Here is an 18,687-nt window from a genome sequence, read left to right as displayed (position 1 = left end):
TCAGTTGCTAATTACACTAATAAGATTTCAGCTGCACTCACAGAAGAAAGCATCCTAGCGGACGTTGCTGAATCCAAATGAACTGTTAGTTAATTATAGCAGCATAAACTTATTGAAGAATTTTTAAAGTAAAGTTATAGATTATGGAAAACAACTTGTTAGTGAATGTAATATTGAAAGCCAATAGAGCTAAAGGTGAGAGCAATATGATATTTAATGATTTTTAACAAACGACATTGAATAAAGAACCCTTGGAATCCTTCCACGCTACAATCAAAGAACATGTCATATTCAGTGCCATTGATTAGTCGCCAGTCTTTTATCTATTAACTGAACATTTGTTATTCAATGCAAATATTAGCAACAATGCATTATTTCAAAAACCCTAAAGCGGTTTGAAATTATCTCATTGTTGTACCAAGATTCCTTTTCATTGGCTAAATTTGATCTCAATATCGAGTTATCTAAATATATCATGTTATACAAGGTGAGTTTATTCGATGACCATACTTTGCTAAGCGTACACATGGCCTGATTTACAATCTTCAGTCTTTCAACAAATTCGTTTTCATGAGACCGTTCATTTCTAAAACTGGCCAGGTAGTCGCAACACCATTGGTAAGTGACTTCTCTTTACTATACTTTCTATTCCAGCATTTTCCGTTCTCACAACCTTTGATTTAGAAACGTTGGCTTTTTTAAGACCAACATCACTTGCCATTTGTTTCAGTCTGTTAACCAGTGCTTGGTAACAGTGCATCATCTGAGTGATCAAAATCTATTAGCACCCACGACAAATCCATTCAACTCCCTCTTTAATCCAACTGTCATGAGCATAACAAAGTCCACCAGTAATGCAAAACGGAAGACGCCTGACTTTCGACGTTCAGACCATTCTTGCTGCCATAATGCATTTTTTTTTTTGTAAATGATGTTTCAGCTGCAATTTAAAATTTAGAATAGAAAGATAAGTTTTGTGACCGTGTGCAAAGAGATAATAAGGTCTATTTTCCATCCACTATCCATCAGTATACAGACGTTCCCATCTCATGACTGAATTAACATCTTCACGAACCAAAATAAGTTCTGATGCTGCAAAGCCATTTATAAACCCACCGAAACATCGCTGTTTTTCGAACATACCAAGCATGTGATCTCCCCAGAACAGAGCACCTCGACTGTAACAAAAATAATCCCAGACAGAGGCAGTGCCCTATCGATCCGATTGCATTAAACTTTGACTTTGCTGGCCAAAAGAATCTAGGTAGATTCCTGCAGTGATATCTGCTTTGATAGAAGGTGACAAACGTTATTTGCTACTACTGAGCTAGTGGTTATTATGCAAGGTTTGTTACATACTGAAAATAAAAAAGTCTGCTCACCTTTTTATTTTGTATCTTTAATGAATTTTCATTTTCGTTTCCTTTTTTTGTCCAGCCTAAAGGCGGTACACCGATGGTGCCTTAAAGGGAATTCTTTTTCACTGGCATGCTATGTATACAATTAATAAATGAGCGTTAATACTCCTATATCTTAACCTGAATTTTACTTGGGTTAATTCCATTTCGTATCGACACCATGCCATTTTTACAAATGAATTTCATTCTCATCGTATCTTTCATAATTACTTGTAACTAATAACTGATAACAACGTATTATAATCACTGGCTGTTGCAATATTATTATTATTATTATTATTATTATTATTATTATTATTATTATTATTATTATTATATAAAGTACAGTTCAACTGTTTAAATTTATGTATTCTAGTTTGCAAGGCCAAAATCACCAACACTTTTTTTCATAGTTTTTAGGTATTCGGAATTACGGGAATTTATAGGCATTTCGGTATGCCTATAAATATTATACTTACATATCAAAAAGTGTCAAAAAACTCACTTTGCAAGAAAGACATCCCGGAATAGACTAGCAGCAATATTCATCTATGAAACACTTTTCTAGGAATACTCTTAAACCAAGGTGACCGGGAACTGACAAGTGTAGTCAGACAGCAGTCTTGTGACTCTCGACTACCGCTTTCTGTAAATAAATTCCTTTTTCTTAAAGAAATTAGTCTTATTGTTCCTGAAGAAAGGTTACTTTAATGAGGAAGCTAATAGTACTTTGAACTGGAAAACTGAAATTGATCTGCACCAATTCATGAGAAAAATAATGATTTTTTTTTTTATTTATATACAGGTTTGAATTCCGAGCTTTTATTTCTACGGAACTCCGGATAGCAACGAATTTGCTATGTTTCGGTTACTTGGCAAAGAATTGGTAGACCTCAGCTGAGACAACTAAGCGTAATTTAGTTGATTTGTGAAAGTTTCTTGGATATATCGAAGGAGGAAAGCAGCTGAATCAACAAGCTCTGGTAAAAGTCTTAGCTGGTCAGGAGTTTAGGGGATTTGTAATTCAAACCCTGGTTGCGAACCAATTTTCGGTACGATTGTTTGTTGCGGAATTTCCTTTGATGAGTTAGTTGCCATATCGGTAGAAAAATATATGCAGCATTACTGTTCATACGAACTGCTTATATCGATCGGTACATTTGAAGGAAATAAACACCCTCGCTATAGAAATTCCTTTTTAAAATTCTTTGAGAAACTGCTTCTTAAATTTTTAAAAGATTTTCAACCTATACAGGGGGTGCAATTTCCAAGGACTCATTGAAGTTGAGGGTCATCATACTTTTGACATTATCAGCATACTGGAACAAGGAAATGTGAATTGCCGCCCCAAAGTGTTCCGTAGTTCCCGTACACTAGGAGACAGAAGGCAACGGTGCATTTAGTTTTTTGTTTCGGATGACTATGGTCATAGCCAGGTTAACATAAAAAACAAATAGATCCAGTTTCCGTATACTATATAAGTCAAAATATGACATTTATTACCGCAATTTTGTTCAACCAATTTGAAATAATAATGACTGTAGGCTATCATCTGTCGCACCCAGTTGCGCCACCCTCTGTCAGTATTTATCCTTAAAAGGTGATACTTTCAATCGACCGTGCCATCCTTCATTCATCATCATCAGCCGAGTCATAAAATATTAGATGAATTCTGTACATTCAGTCTAAATTTTGGTAAAATTGCAGAAGAGCTGCGCAGCTTAGACCTGTTTCCGCGGGTTGTGACCTGCTCAAAAAACATCATAACTTAACCCTCCCTTAAATTTACCTATCCTTATGTAGGGTGCCCTCCCTGGACTCTCCACCAGCGTGACATGGTGTATAGAATATTGGCTAAATTATAATGGTTCGTAATCTTATGCGGTCATTAGCCATGCCTCTGTACAATTGCCGAAACCCGAGATCAGATAACAAACTGAGAAACATTAAAACAAAAGGAGACACCTTAAAATAAGAGCAATAGCGGACTTTCATCGTGTCTTTTTAAGCTCTGGTAATTGATGGCGTATCAGCTTCATAATAGTAGTTTAGGAATGAACTATATGATCCTAAATTAAACGAAAATATGTATCTTTGAATATTTGAAATGGCTTTCGGTTAAAGAAACAGCATTGTTTATCGAACGCCATTTCACGGCAACTCCGGACTAAAGCATGTGGTGACGAGTGTCCGGAACCAAATCATCTGGACCATCACGCAACACCAACGCAAAACAGTGTGCTTGTTGTCTTGTTGTAATGTAATAACCTGTTATACTATCGAAAAAGTTTTATTTTAACGTTTGAAATCATATTTCAACTCAATAACATCGAGGATAATCAATAGGAAAGCGGGAGATTTGTGAACAGACATGGAGGAGTACGCGAATGAGCCGTGGTGAGTTCTCTCTCTTTTAGCCCGAGATGTTTCTGCTGTATATTATGTAACAGGCTAATATGGATGTGCCTCTGCCATATAATAACGAAACCTGTGTTCCTAAATATTTCATGGAAGTTGTTAGTCGTAGCTGTGAATTAGCCGAACTTTGTTCACAGCGGTCTTTACCGATCAAAGGCAACATCTAGATTTGATTGACGAATAACCTAACCTTAGTGTTAATACAAAATTATAAACAATAATAATTAGGATAATCACGCAGTTCAATGAGCCTCCATGAACTATTATAATTTTGTGACTTTTCTTGGGGTTTATTGATACCTAACTTTTACTGTAGTTGCAAACCATTAGTTTTTGCGTACTCCCACCCCACAGTCTGAGACTATAGGCTACTACAGTATATAATACAAGACATGTTGTAATAGTTATGGTGGAACCAAAGTGGGATAATGGTATTTGGTATGGTAGAAGTAAGTAAGAGCACCGCATGGACTGTTACCTTGGGAGTTGGGTAATTCTAAGCCGTAGTTCCGCGGTGAGCTAGACTATGGCAGTTGACGTTTTCCAATGGTACTTTACTTGCTTTACAAGAGTTTAAGGTATTTCTAAGTAATAGATACATTGTGGGTATTTAGCAAGAAATGGCAGTTTCTTATAGTATTTTGGTTGCTTATTTACAATTCAACGTTAGTTTTTGGCGGTCGGCTGTAATTAACCTGTAATTGTCCCCTGAAGTCCATCCAACGAGGGGTTTCGGCGCGGTTACAGTTTTGTGTGCTGTGGTTTTCCGTCTGCCGATTTCCTAGCCGTGACCCACCACCAGGTGGCAGTGGGTACCGGCTAGAGAATCAGCGGACGGATACAAAAAGATGGTGACCCAACCTGACGAAACCGACCTAACCGAACCTAGGACGGCGTGCCCTTACCTGGCTTGGGGGGCTTTGCCCCCTGACCCCCCTCACAAACCTAGGTCGCGACCTAAACTAACGAAACCGACCTAACCTAACATAGGACGGCGTGCCCTTACCTGGCCGGGGGCTTCGCCCCCCCGGACGCCCCAGAAGGGCCGTGGAATTAGTAAATCGTTAACTTTTCGAAACAGCACGTACCTCATTCGAAGTCGGAATCGTCTGAGAAATCCGGAATGGCCGATATCGGTGGCTCCATTCTTCTTCGTTTTGGTGCTGGGACACTGGCTTTCGGCGGGGTCTGGACAACTGGAACTGGGGGAACAGGACCTCGTGGAATTGACCAATCCGTTTGGATGGCGGCGTCCCGTGATTGTTGTGATTCGGCGACATTAGACCGCATTTTGACGGGTGTTGAAACGGCTCTATTTAAGGGATATGCACGTTTAATTAATTCGAGGAAAGCTTTAAAGGGTCACTGGATTCTTAGCCGCAAATTCCACGTGGGTCGGATACGACACGGAAGACACGAAAGTAGCCATGTTAGCAACTCTTGAACCCGGACGAGACTGAGGAAGGACGGAGGGGAAAGCAGGTCTCGGGACATTTTGGGTCGTTGGTCGTCAGCTGTTTGGGTGGAACTACTTACCTTGGGGGAGGGATCTCGGCACGGCAGAATGAGTTAGGCGGCCCAGCATACGAAACTGTAATCTGCCCGGGGTTTCCTAACGCGATCTTCACAAGACTAAGCACGGCTACGTCTGTTTCGAACGTTTCATATCCCGTCCGGCAAGTGCAGTACCTTGGAAACTGGTTTTTTCAACACTTTTAGGCTTCTGACACTGGCGGTGCGTTTGTTTGTTGTCGGCCAAATGTAATGTCCCTTCGCCGTGTTTAGTACTGGGCCGAGGGGGGTGGGGGTGGGAGTTACCCATATGTTAATAAGTTATTGCACTTGCCTGATGGGATATGAACCGTTCAAAACAGACGTACTGGTGCTCTGTCTCGTGAAGATCACGTATGGAAACCCCGGATTCCCATCGGGGTCCCCCTTACAGTAGGCTAGAGTTCAAAGGTAAATTGTAAGTTAATTACAGCTGACTGCCAAAAATTAACGTTAAATTGTTAATAAGCATCCAAAATACTATAAGAAACTGCCATTTCTCGCTAAATACCCGCCATGTACCTATAACTTAGTTTGGTAATTCTAAGCCGGCTATCCGATGTGAGCTAGACTGTGGCACTTGGCGTTTTTCTATGTTATTTTACTTGCTTTTCAAGAATTTAAAGTAATATTTTGTTGGCCGGCTGTAACTAGACTGTAATTGACCTTTGAAGACTACACAACTTGAATTACCTAACGCGGGGTAGGTCTAAGCCAGCATTCCGCGGCAAGCCCCACCCCCCATTCATAGCTAATACGGCAAAATTGTAACCAGTAAACACCTCTTGGGTACGTTAGGTTGGTATTTTTAGGGGTGTTTACTGGTCACAATTTTGCCGTATTAGCTATGGTGGTGGTGGGGGGTGCTTGCCGCAGAATGCCAGCTTAGACCTACCCCGCGTTAGGTAATTCAAGTCGTGTAGTCTTCAAAGGTCAATTACAGTTTAGTTACAGCCGGCCCACAAAATATTACTTTAAATTCTTGTAAAGCAAGTAAAATAACATAGGAAAACGTCAATTGCCATAGTCTAGCTCACCGTGGACAGCCGGCTTAGAATTACCCGTAGTTCTACCGAATTTAAAGTCATATTTTGTTGGCTGGCTGTAACTAAACTGCAATTGACCCTTGAAGACCACTACCAACGGGGTAGATCTAAGCCAGCATTCCGCGGCAAGCCCCCACCCCCCTCCATAAGTAATATGGCAAAATTGTAACCAGTAAGCACCCTTAGGGTACGTTAGGTTGGTATTTTTAGGGGTGTTTACTGGTTACATTTTGCCGCATTAGCTATGGAGGGGGATCGCCGCAGAATCCCGTCTTAGATCTACCCCGTCGTGTAGTCTTCAAAGGTCAATTACAGTTTAGTTACAGCTGGCTGAGAAAATATTACTTTAAATAATTGTAAATCAAGTAAATTAACATAGGAAAACGTCAATTGCCATAGTCTAGCTCATCGCAGAACTACGGCTTAGAATTATCAGGAATTGAATTTTCACATACCTTTAGCATTACTGATTTAGTTGATGTTGTTTATTGTTGGTGAGTTATTATTAACCTCATAGCCTATCTACCATGTTTCCGCACATTTGCAAGTCGTCAGGGAGCCATACATTCAAGAAGGGATTGGCTAAGGAAACCTATTATAAAAGGAACTATACTGACTTAATGTACCCTAACCTAGCAGGCCATGTTACTTATCCGGGGGGGCTCTGCCCCCCTGAATCACCCAGTGAAGTAAAGTCCACTTTTTACCAAAAGCTCCCCTATAACACTGCGCATTCATGATAGCATTCCAGGATGGCTAGCATACAACTTCTGAGGTTAATTACAGGTCAGTTACAAAAAAAAAATGATGAGTTCTTGATAAGCAACCAAAGTACTATAGGAAATATCAGTTTCCAAAGTTGTACTTGGTGCAGAGTTATTGCTTAGTTCTGCCTGGAATTTTAAGTATAGAACTAAAACCATATACAGTATATTAATTACTGCAGCTGTCTGAAATTATAGATTTATACTTAGGGACTTTGTGGGTTCCCTTAAGTATAAATCACAAAACATTATGAAGGACTAGGGTGTCCTAACCTCGATTTTTGTAACATAATCTAAATTAAAGTGCTGGTTCTATATCTCACTGGGCATCATGACGTAGGCCAAAGTTAATTTAACCTAGGGCTTGGCGACCCCACCTGACTGGGTATCTCAGTAATAGTAAATTTACGTTAGGGTTCGGTATGATTTATATACACTAAGCATATGAAGGAGACCTAAGAGCACAGTGTAAAAAGTCCAATGTCAAGTTGCGGCACTTAGTCAGAAGGCACGTTTGTTCCTACGGAAATACAAACTATTGTCTTTGATGTAGGAGCATCCTTCTGCATCCCCCTTAACTTGTGGTTAAGGGGGATGACTTGGGGAATGTCCCTCACCCACCTGCCATAACCGAGTACTTTTTTCTTTGGTCAGTCAGGTGAGGCGATTGTGTTACACTCCTGAATGCTAAGTTGAACTTGTGTTTTTTCAGTTTTTTTTTTACACAAAAATTAATGTCATAATCAGAGGTGTGAAGGGCATTAATGAGTGTACTGTATTGAGCCTTCTTTCCCTCTTGTTTGATGAATCTTTACTGTTTAATTTCTTATTGTAGGGAAGTTTATGGTAGAAGAGGTAACCTTGGATAGTTAGCCTACTTCTTTCCCTGACAGCAAAACAGCTAGCCACTCCTCCTCAAAGTATACCCCTTTCTTGGGTGAGAGGTGGGTTTGCATGGGAGGTGGGGGATCAGTACACCTATCCTTACTGTGTTTACTGTTACTGTCTGCTATGGCTTCACGTGCTATGAGCTTAGTGATATTGAGCTTCCAGTAGTGGTCATCCTTACCCATGGAAGGTGCCCGTGGCTGCCTACTCGGTAGGCACAGAGAGGATTTTGGCCCTCTTCCAAGACGTTTCATCCCTCCTCAGGAAGAGAGCAATAGAGGTGGTCGAAGACATCAGTTCTCTGTTCTACAACCGTTTTTTGTAGTCTCCAAGTCATCAGGAGGTTGGAGACCTGACCTGGACGACAGTGCCCTGAATTTCTTCGTCCAGAAGATGAAATTCAGGATGGAAATGAACTAGACTGTCCTTTCATTCGCCAGGGAGATTGGATGATTTCCATCGATATGCAGGACGCATACTTCCACGTCCCCATCAATCCTAACTCCAGGAAGTATCTCAGGTTCATGTTTCGAAACAGAGTTTATCAGTTTCAAGCTCTGCATCGGCCTCTTTACAGCTCCTCAAGTCTTCACTTGGGTTCTCGCCCCCCTTGCAAAATGGCTCCATCTTATGGGAATCAACATCTCCCTTTGTCTAGATGATTGGCTCCTTCGATCCCAATTGAAGGAGAAGTGTACGGAGGACGTTCAGAAGACCTTTCTCCTAGCCCAAGACTTGGGCTTATTGATCAGTATGCAGAAGTCCCAGCTGACTCTGGCACAGGAAATTCTATATTTGGGAATGACAATAGACTCTCAAAGTTTGTGGGCTTTTCCGACCCCCAAGAGAGTAGAATCATGCCTGAGGACTGTAAACGAATTTCTCTCTCTTCAAGCCTGCTCAGCCGACAAGTGGATGAGTCTTCTAGGGACTCTAGACACCATAGAACAATTCGTTACTCTGGCAGACTCCATATGGGAGTTCTTCAGTTCTTCCTGAGGGCCAGCTGGGAGAGAGGAAAATTCCCGGACATGTCCGTTTTTCCCGTGACTCTAAAGATCAAGAGGGATTTGCCATGTTGGAATTCTGAAGACAAACTGTTAGAAGGGAAATCTCTACTCCCTCTGAGCCGCAATCTAGACTTCTACTCAGACGTGTTGTACCTAGGTTGGGGAGCTCTTCTGAGGAACAAGGAAGTTTCTGGGACATGGTCCTTGGAACAAAGACGGCATATCAGTGCCAGAGAATTAAAGGCAATTCATTTGGGGCTACAGTTCTTTGTTTCGGAAGTTTGCAACAAGGCAGTGGCAGTCCACGCAGACAACACCACTGCTCTGTCTTGTATCGGGAAGCAAGGAGGGACTCGCTCTTTCTCCCTCTGTGAAGCAGTGAGGGCCCTTCTCCTCTGGGCAGACCAAAATCCTTACACGTTTTATTCAAGGAAAACTAAATGTATTGGTGGATAAGCTGAGCCATCAAAGACAGGTTCTCCCCACAGAATGGACCCTGGATTGCCTAGTCTGCCTAGATCTGTGAAAACTGTGGGGAAAGCTGATCCTGCATCTACTGTATTTGCAGCCTCCAGGAATTGTTGTCTTTCGCTGTTCTGTTTGCCAGCCCCAGACCCTCTAGCCTGGGCAACAGATGCTATGACAAGGCTGGTCAAACAAGGACCTTTATGATTTCCCACCATTCAGCATGGCAAGGGAAATTCTAAACAAGTTTTGGACCCACCAAAACGTAACAGTGACCTTAGTAGCCCCATGTTGGCCCTCGAAGGAGTGGTTCCCGGATCTTCTCAGACTTTTGGTGGACTTTCCAAGGCTGCTCCCTCAAAAACCAAGTTTACTCAGACAGCCCCACTTCAGGAGATTCCATTGAGGATTGTCCACGCTGGCTCTGACGGGATAGACTGTCAGGAAGCTTATTAGAGTGAAGGGCTTTTCAAGATCAGCTGCAGGGGCTATTGCTAGGTGTAGGCGTCAATCCTCTAGCAAGGTCTAACAAGCCAAGTGGACAGTCTTCTGCTCTTGGTGCAGAACGCATAACATCTCATCTTCTCAGACATCTATAGCAGAGATAGCAGATTTTCTGCAGTATTTAATGTCCTCTAGAGGCCTGTCTTCCTCAACTATTAGAGGTTATAGGGCCATGTTGGGCCCTGTCTCGACGTAGGGGAGTAGAGCTATCCTTGAACCAAGATCTGTCTGACCTCATTAAGTCATTCGACACAGCCTGGATGTGGTTCTCACATAGCTGTCTAGTCCCTGTTTTGAGCCCCTTTGGTTCAGTTTGCTAAGGGATCTCACCAGAAAGACCCTTTTTCTTGAGGCTTTAGCAGTCACCAAGTGTGTTGGTGAACCACATGCATTTGATAAGAGGATTGGTTTCTCCCAAGGGAATGCAGTCTGTTCATTTACCTTGGGGTTTTTAGCCAAGAACGAGACCCTGTCTAAGCCCTGGCCTTGTTGGTTTATTATTAAGAATCTGATGGATATCTTGGGACCAGAAGAGGAAGAGAGAACTCTTTGTCTTGTAAGGGCATTAAGATAGTCTTTGCACAGAACTGAGAAAATCCATGGACCTGTGAGTAACCTATGGGGTTTAGTAAAAAAAATCCTTCTTGCCCACTAAGAATGGCCTGGCATTTTTTCTCAAGAGACCTTATCTCAGAAGCACATTCTCTGATTAGAGAGGATGTCTTACCATCATTTAAAGTCAAAGCTCATGAAGTCAGAGGTTGCTACTTCATTAGCTTTTAAACACACCTCGTCTCTCCCCTCCATTCTTCAATCAACATATTGGAGGTGCAAGTCAGTTTTTGCAACCCATTACTTGTGGGAAGTGGAAATGGTGCATAAAAATTGCAGTATCCTGGGTCCGTTGCCAGTGGCAGGCATGGTTAGGAGCCCTCCCTCCTCCCCTCACATGGACAGAAGGGCACAAACAAATTAAAGCTCTCTGCTGAGTTGTTCCTCTCTTTCCCCAAAAGTGGACAGGTCTAGTCACCTACCCAAAACAAAAGTAGCGCTACCGCAAATTTCAAAATTTAAGCTGCCGTGCGAGTTGAAACCAATACTTTAGCTATCAAATTATTTAGTAAGTATATAAAACTTTATCATAGAAAAGTAATTTTTACAGGTAATGGGACAGGGGTTTGAAACATCAAACTGCCTTTACCTTATTCTACTTGAGGGATGTTGCCCATAAATCCCAGGAAACTTCTTTAGAACCTTTGGTGGCTGATGAACTGGTTGTGTAGTCACCCAGTCTCCTTTCAGACAGAAAAGTATCTTACCTGAGTACATAGTGGGTATAAGTCTGGGGTGAATGGTAGAGAGACTGGCTCCTTTTCCTTCTTCCTCATTCCTTCCTTTGTGGGACAGCAGCTCACACTGTGTACAGTATGTATGTTGGATCAGGCACAGACGCTGGTAGCATACATAATTGAGCATCCAGTCTTAGAGCTTCAGCTATTACAATATAACTGCTTTCTTTTATAGGAGGGGGGGATGTCACTCTTGGTTCTGGTTACTCTTGGTTCAGGTTTTCAGACACTTCTCACTTGGGTTCAGGGTCCTGTTGCTATGTCATGCCTGTGCCAGACATACAGGAAATTACAGTAGTCGTCACTCTCATGCTCACGATTGTGGCAAGATGCCTACATAACCAAGTGGAGATCCAGCACATCAGTTGAGACTGCTTTGCACTTGAGGAGTGAGTCTCCAACATAAATGGTTTGTATTTCTGTAGTAGCAGTTGACAAATTTTTAAAGTTACAATACAGTATTTATACAAACCAGAGCCTTGTATCATATTTCCACCTCAACCTCCCCCCACACTTGTTTCCTGATGGAGAAGGAAAAAGGATTGGTGATAGCAGGTGAGTGGGGGATTCCCCTACTCATCTCCCTTACCACCAGTTACTACCTTGTTACCAGGTTTCAATGACTGTTTCCAGCTCATCCTGAGAAATACTCCCATATAAAAGGCTCAGATTTGTATGCTTGGGAAAATGACAAATTGTTGTACTGTACTTTGAAAATTCATCTTGTATTCTTCTGCAAGTTTAATTGATGCTAGAGATTGATTCCGAGGGAATCTGATCCTCATCAGGAACAGCCAGACAAGCGCTATAGTCAACATTTTTATCCCACTGGGACGTTTCGGCTGTAACACACTAAGATCAGTCTTCCTTTCCGCTATCTATAATCTACTGATTTTCTATCCGCTCTCGCTTTCCAGTCATCAGGCTAATTTATCTGTTGTGTAATTTTTCTTTTCGCGTTTGTTTGCCTTTTTTACTGTTTCTTAGTTCTGTGTTTTATTTGATTTTTTTTTTGTCTTCAGTTTATTTTTCTTAGTTTTATTGGCTATTGTAATTCACTGAATTTTATTAGTTTATATGTTTTCTTTTCTGAATAGTGTTTTTTTTTATGGTAACATAATTTATAAAAGATTATTCTCGAGTGTGACCTTTCTTTGATTTTGTATTTTACTAATATAAAGTTTTATGTTTTGGTGTTTTGCCTGTATTTTAGGTCGAAAGTGGCTTAGTGTGTTAAAGCTGAAATGCCCCAGGGGAATAAAAATGTTGACTATAGTGCTTGTTTGGCTGTTCCTGATGAAGTTTAATTGACACTGTAATTTGAAACAAGTATTGTTAAGATTGTAAATTTTTTATATTATTTTTATTGCTTGTACTGTGTTGTGGTTGATATTGGGTAATATGTCATACAGTGTAGTGTTTTTTAACAGCCCCTGGCGAATAGTGAACGACACAGGAGGAGCTTTTACAATGGGAGTTATTGGTGGTGGTCTGTTCCAGGCTATAAAAGGATTCAGAAATGCCCCTAGTGTAAGTATCACTTGTTCTTCTTGTAATTGTATTTGGATTTTAGGTAAACACTGGTATTCAGACCTCAACTTTTTGCTCATAAGATTTTATCTACTTGATGTTAACACAATATAAAACATTCAGAGCAACTGTTGTTAGCCAATATAGTATTAGAATCTGTCTCAAGACAAAAATTCATTATATCATTGTTGTCAGTTATTGTTTGGCTCCGATATAATTAGGATATACAGTGCAGTATATTACCCACGCTTGTCTTTTACCCCTTCTCTTTACTTTATCACCTTTTAATGGGTCTTTAAAATGATTTTGTGTTTGTGAGGTAAAAGAGGTGGTGGTATGGTGTTTAGATCAGCGAAGGACACCAGCTTTGAACATCATTTTCCATGTTAAATACATCCAAATATTACTCTATAGCTAGGCCTTTATAATATAAATATCAAATCACAATATGATTATGAAGGTGATCTTTGTATTTTGTTATAATTTACAAACACCACCAGTCAGAACCAACACAGTAGTGAGGTGCAAAACAAGTTAACTGCATCAAACTAATTTACAAAGTAAGAAAACAAGTAAACCCAAAAATTGTTCACTTAAACAAGAGAAAAGATATTTACCTCTAAGTGGAAGATGAGAGGTTACAGGATCCCAAATGAACCAACAGCAGTATTTTAAAGAAAACAAAGTCCTGAAATTAACTACTAGAGAGGAGCAGTGACAATAAACTCTAGACAGAAAGTTGGCACAGAACTAAAAGTTGTCAAAGTGATTACCAATTTCTCAATATAAGAGGAGAAGATTAGAAAAGGATGTATAGAATATGCACAAATGGTGAATCATAAGAATTTCATAGGCCAGATAGGTGGTGAATAATGAATGCTACCTTAAGGCTAGAAGTCACCCAGAGTAGGTGCTCGAGTATGTGAGAAAGAGCATCAGCAAACAATGTTCTCCAAGGAATATGATTAATCAAAATGTTGTATTCATGTAGGAGAAAGACCAGTTTCTGGTTGTGAAGTTTTACCCCTATCAAGGAAAGAAAGTGGCATATGATCACAGAGAACTCACAAGATGGTAACCATACCAGTAAGTGCTCAAATGCAACAGTGAATGCTTTCTCTTCTGCAGGCTTGTACTGCTGATTACCAGTAGTCTTCCAAGAGATATAAGCCACAAAAACCATTACAGATCACTCTGGGTCTTCAGTTTCAGAATTCTTTTGAAGCATTACAACTCTCATACCAGTTGAACAGGCCTACCTAAAGAAAGAAAGGCTTGTAAATCTCTGCATTTTGAGATAGGAAGGTTCATAAATATGAAAGTTTAGCTTCAGTTGCAAAGGTCTTATAAAATCTATGGTAATAGGCTGACATTCCTTGAAAAGTTTCCAGTTGTTTTATAATAGACGGAACTGTGTATTCTTATTGGTATTTACATTTTGTAACGGGACTACTATGAATTAAATTGCCCAAGTACATAATGATAATAATAATAATATATAATAATAATAATATAATAATAATAATAATAATAATAATGGTGATTCTAGAGGGATCTACTCTATAAATAGTTGTAGGTCAGCAGGGTGTTTGCTCATGCTGATTTGTCATTGGTTGGTGGTACATTACAGCCTCCTATTGGCTGGAGAAAGTTTTTCTCAACCCCTTTCTTGGTGTTGAAGGTTGCGCTGTTGCAGCCTAGTAGGCTGTCAAGGCAGGGGCGTGACATCCCTGGGTGGTGCGTGATGTTGCGTGACATCATGGCAGCTCAAATTTTCATTGGCTGTTGGGCTGCTCGTCTCATTAGGTACTTTGGCTGTCACACGCAAGAAAAAAGATGCGAGACCGATCTCCCCAAAAGAATCAGAAAGATGGGGAGACACTTCGGCCTTGGACCCGGAAGGAATCTCTGGCAAAACAGGTGACCCTGTAAGAGTGACAATACACACAGATGCCTTGTTGACAGGTTGGGGAGGACATTGGGAGGATCGTCAGGTGGCAGGGAGGTGGTCAGCTACTCTGTGGAAGTGTCATATCAATTTCCTGGAATTGATCACTATCTTTTTGTGTCTCAAAAACTCAAACCTCCAGAAGAGACATATGTTCTGTTGGTTCTAGACAACACAACTGCAGTGTCCTACATCAAGAGATCAGGATCACTTTCACCTCCTCTCAACATGGTAATACTAGCCATCTTTCGGATAGCACAAGTAAAGCAGTGGCACCTGTCTGCAACATAATAGCAGACTCTCCATCAAGGAAAATGACAGCCTCAACAGAGTGGATGTTGGACAACCACACTTTTCAAACAATAGCCAACATGCTTCCACAACCGTAAGTGGCCCTGTTCACCACATACGAGAATCACAAACTCCCAGTGTATGTGTCTCGAACTTGGAGTACCAAGCAGTAGCAAGAGATGCCTTCCTACAAGACTGGAACAAGTGGAGGACGATATATCTTTTTCCTCCATTGTCCCAGATTTCAAAGGTTTTGAGCAAACTCCTAACTTTCAAAGGAACAACTTACTTAATAGCCCCAAACTGGCCAAACAGGCATTGGTTCCTATCACTTCAGCAATGGGTAAAAAGATCAATTCCACTGTTGTCTGCTGTTCTACCCCAGAAAGTAGGAGGGAAAATCATTTACACATCCTCCTTTCTGAGCTGAGACCTTCACATATGGATTTTTTTAAACATTATCTACTGTGGAAACCACTCACCCAACATTGGTAGGTACCTAGTGCAAAAATTACGGACATCATCTGTCCAGCAATACCAGTCTGTGGAAGATATGGTTAGATTATATCCATACTGAGAGCCCAGTTGAGATTTCTATAGAAACACTTGAATTTTCCGATATACCTCTATGATGACAAACGTCTTGCGGTTACAACAATCATGGCATACAAGGCAGCATTAATGGAACCGTAGCTTTATGGATTTGGGATTGATTCCAGCATAGAAGTTGTTACTTCCCTTCTGCAGTCTTCTGCTCTACAAAGACCCACTCTCGAAAGACTTCCAATTACAGTACAGTACTTGGTTCCTGAACAAGGTGCATAGACTTTTATCTACCCCTCATTCAGTGGACCCAATACAACTGCAACTCACATGCTACAAAAGGTGATCTTCCTGATTGCATTAGCATCAGGAGCCCGTATTATTGAACTGGGCTCTCTTAGATGGGGACGATATATCACACAAACTGCTGATAATCAATTATTATTGTTCCCTGGCCCATCATTCCTGGCCAAGAATGAGGATCCTTTACGAAGGAAATCTATTCTTATAAGAAAACTCAATTTTATATAAGTAACTTACCAAGTAATTACATAGCTAACAATTTCTAATAACCAGCAGCTAAAATTTGAAAATTCATGGTAGCGATTCTTTTGTTTATTTTGGTGCAAGTAGCTAGCCCTGCTCACTTTAGGGGAAGAAGAGGAACAACATAGCAAGAAGGTTCAATTTATTTCTGCCGGTTTTTGGTGAAGGTTGTGAGCAGCAGCTATAGTAATTTGGATTTTCGCAGGCTTTACTGGTTATTTTCCCTAGAAGATCGGTGAAGTATTTTGGATTCTTTTGGTTGCCTTTCAGCATTTACTTAATCAGATTGACTTTATTTGGACAGTTTACCGTTTGACCCTTGTTTGGACTTAGTTGTCACTTACTTTGATGATGACTGACGCTAGTACATCGAGCACTTGTTATTGCAGCAAAGGCTGCAATAAAGACTGACTTCTGCCAAATACAATTTACATTCTGTGTGAGCTAGTTGCAGGGGCCAAGTGTGCTTTGTAGATCTTACCTGTGCTGAATGTGCTGACTGGGACCCTAGACAGTGGAAGATTTTAACTTCTCACTTTTCCAAATTGGAAAAAGACAGAATTAGGAAAGCTAATGCTAGGAATGACAAATCATTAGCTAGTCAGCATTCTTCTAAATCTTCATCTGATGTTCCTGTAATTTCTGTCTTGTCTCCTAATCCCAGTCTTTAGCTTCACAACCTGTTCCCGTTCGAGCTCTCATACTTCCAACCCCAATGCCGTTGCCATTCTTGAAGCAAAGTTTGATCAGAAGTATGAATATTAATGTATTCTATGTCTCAGTGAATGTAGTGCTCATAGTGAAGTGTTGGTGGGTTTGCCCATGGGCATTCGGCCCCTCAGTCACACCTGTTGCAGATTTCCAGCTGTCAACAAAAACGCTGTTGGAAAGGCATTTTCTTGGAAGTGCACCATCTTTCCGCCAGTTCTGAAGCGTTGAGTCCTAAGTGCAGGCGCCAGTGGCGCTTCAAGGATGAGTCTAGACTGCTCAAGAGGTCTGCAGTGGTTGTGTCTATCACCCCTCAGGTGCCTTGTAAGAAAGTGAAAGAGGCTGTTCCCTTTTGTAGTTTTTGGGACAGTCCATAGCGTTTTTCGCCAGAAGTCTTGCCCTCCAAACGTCGTGTGCTGGATTTTGATCATTCCAAATGTCAACGTGTTCCATTGGAGCGCCCATTAGCACCTGAGCTGTCCTCCATTCTTGAGCATACTTCTTTATTAGAGCGTCCTGCAGCTCCCAATGTCACATCTAGACGCTCCTCTTCTCACGAAGTAGCGGTTTCGGCGGTAGCAGCCGACCACCACTTTACGCTGGCGTGCCCATCGGCGCCAGAGCTTCCATCGATGCCAAATACAGCTTCCGAGCGCCCATTGGCTCCTGAGCTTCCAGTAGCTCCTGAGCGCCCAGTGGTACCCGATTGGCCAATGTTTATTGGTCTTGCTTCTTCACAGTATATGACGACAGTTTTTTCTTCTGCAGCACCAATGGTGTTAGACCCATCTCTGGCTCCCATTGAGCAGTGCGTAGACAACATTTTGAGCTTTTTGAAACCTCAACCTCCTCCACCGAGAGCGGTTGATGTGCCTCTTTCTCCAGCCGAGGAGGAAGCTCAAGATCAGGAAGAGGATACTCCAACCCTGGTATATTTAGCCCATTTGCGCTTCGTGCTTCGCTCCTTTCCCAACTTTTTCTCTCCAGGGGCTCCTTCACCAGCTTCGACTTTCCAGATGAGTAGTCTTCAGTCTGAATCCTCCAAGCTTCCCAAAGTGGTGCTTTCTACTTCAGCTAAGAAGGCCATGAATGAAGTAGAGTGTTGGTTAGTGGACAAGAGAGAACAAGGGAAGGCTGTGTTTTGTTATCTTCCTTCATGCTTATTGCGAATGGAATATTCTTATTACACTATCGGGGAAGTTCCCTCTCGGGGTGTGCCTGCCTCCGCCCAGGGGGGACCTCTCCGGACTCATTGAAGCCTCCCGTAGGTCTGCCTTTTCAGTGACGAAGGTGATGTTCTCTTCTGCTGAACTTGATCACCTGTTGAAGAACATTTTCAGTTTTTGAAGTGATCAGTTTCCTAGATTGGACAGTGGGTGCCTTGGCCAAGAAAATCCAGGACTTTCCTTCTGTTCCCACGGATTTATCTTTGGATCTTTTGGGCTTACTCTCCTGTATAGATGGGAAGGAGATGCCTCTTGGGAATTAATGTCAATGTACACTATGGGTATTTTAAAGAAGAGAGAGCTTTGATGCTCTTTTACATCCAAAGGGATCACATCTGCACAGAAATCGGCTCTTCTGTTCTCTTCTCTAGTGTGTGACTTCCTTTTCCCTCAGGCAGTAGTTAATAGTATCGCTTCTGACTTGCAAAAGAAGTCAACGCAAGATCTCCTGACCCATTCTTCTAAACACACTCGAGAGAGTTTTTCCTTCAGTAGCAAGTCTT

General features: G+C 41.4%; 1 protein-coding gene across 1 annotated transcript in view; it reads left to right on the top strand.

The window, feature by feature from the left end:
- Nucleotides 1-3,360: 3,360 nt before the first annotated feature.
- LOC136854632 (mitochondrial import inner membrane translocase subunit Tim17-B) overlaps nt 3,361-18,687 on the top strand; it is a 28,957-nt gene continuing 13,630 nt past the window's right edge. Inside the window, exons 1-2 of the mRNA XM_067131180.1 lie at nt 3,361-3,794; nt 12,823-12,922. Of these exons, the coding sequence (XP_066987281.1) occupies nt 3,769-3,794; nt 12,823-12,922 (126 nt within the window). The 5' untranslated portion in view covers nt 3,361-3,768. The remainder of the gene's footprint in view (nt 3,795-12,822; nt 12,923-18,687) is intronic.

The sequence above is a fragment of the Macrobrachium rosenbergii genome, chromosome 29 (genome assembly GCF_040412425.1).
Source record: "Macrobrachium rosenbergii isolate ZJJX-2024 chromosome 29, ASM4041242v1, whole genome shotgun sequence".
Lineage (NCBI taxonomy): Eukaryota > Metazoa > Arthropoda > Malacostraca > Decapoda > Palaemonidae > Macrobrachium > Macrobrachium rosenbergii.
This window is presented reverse-complemented; position numbering and strand designations above follow the sequence as displayed.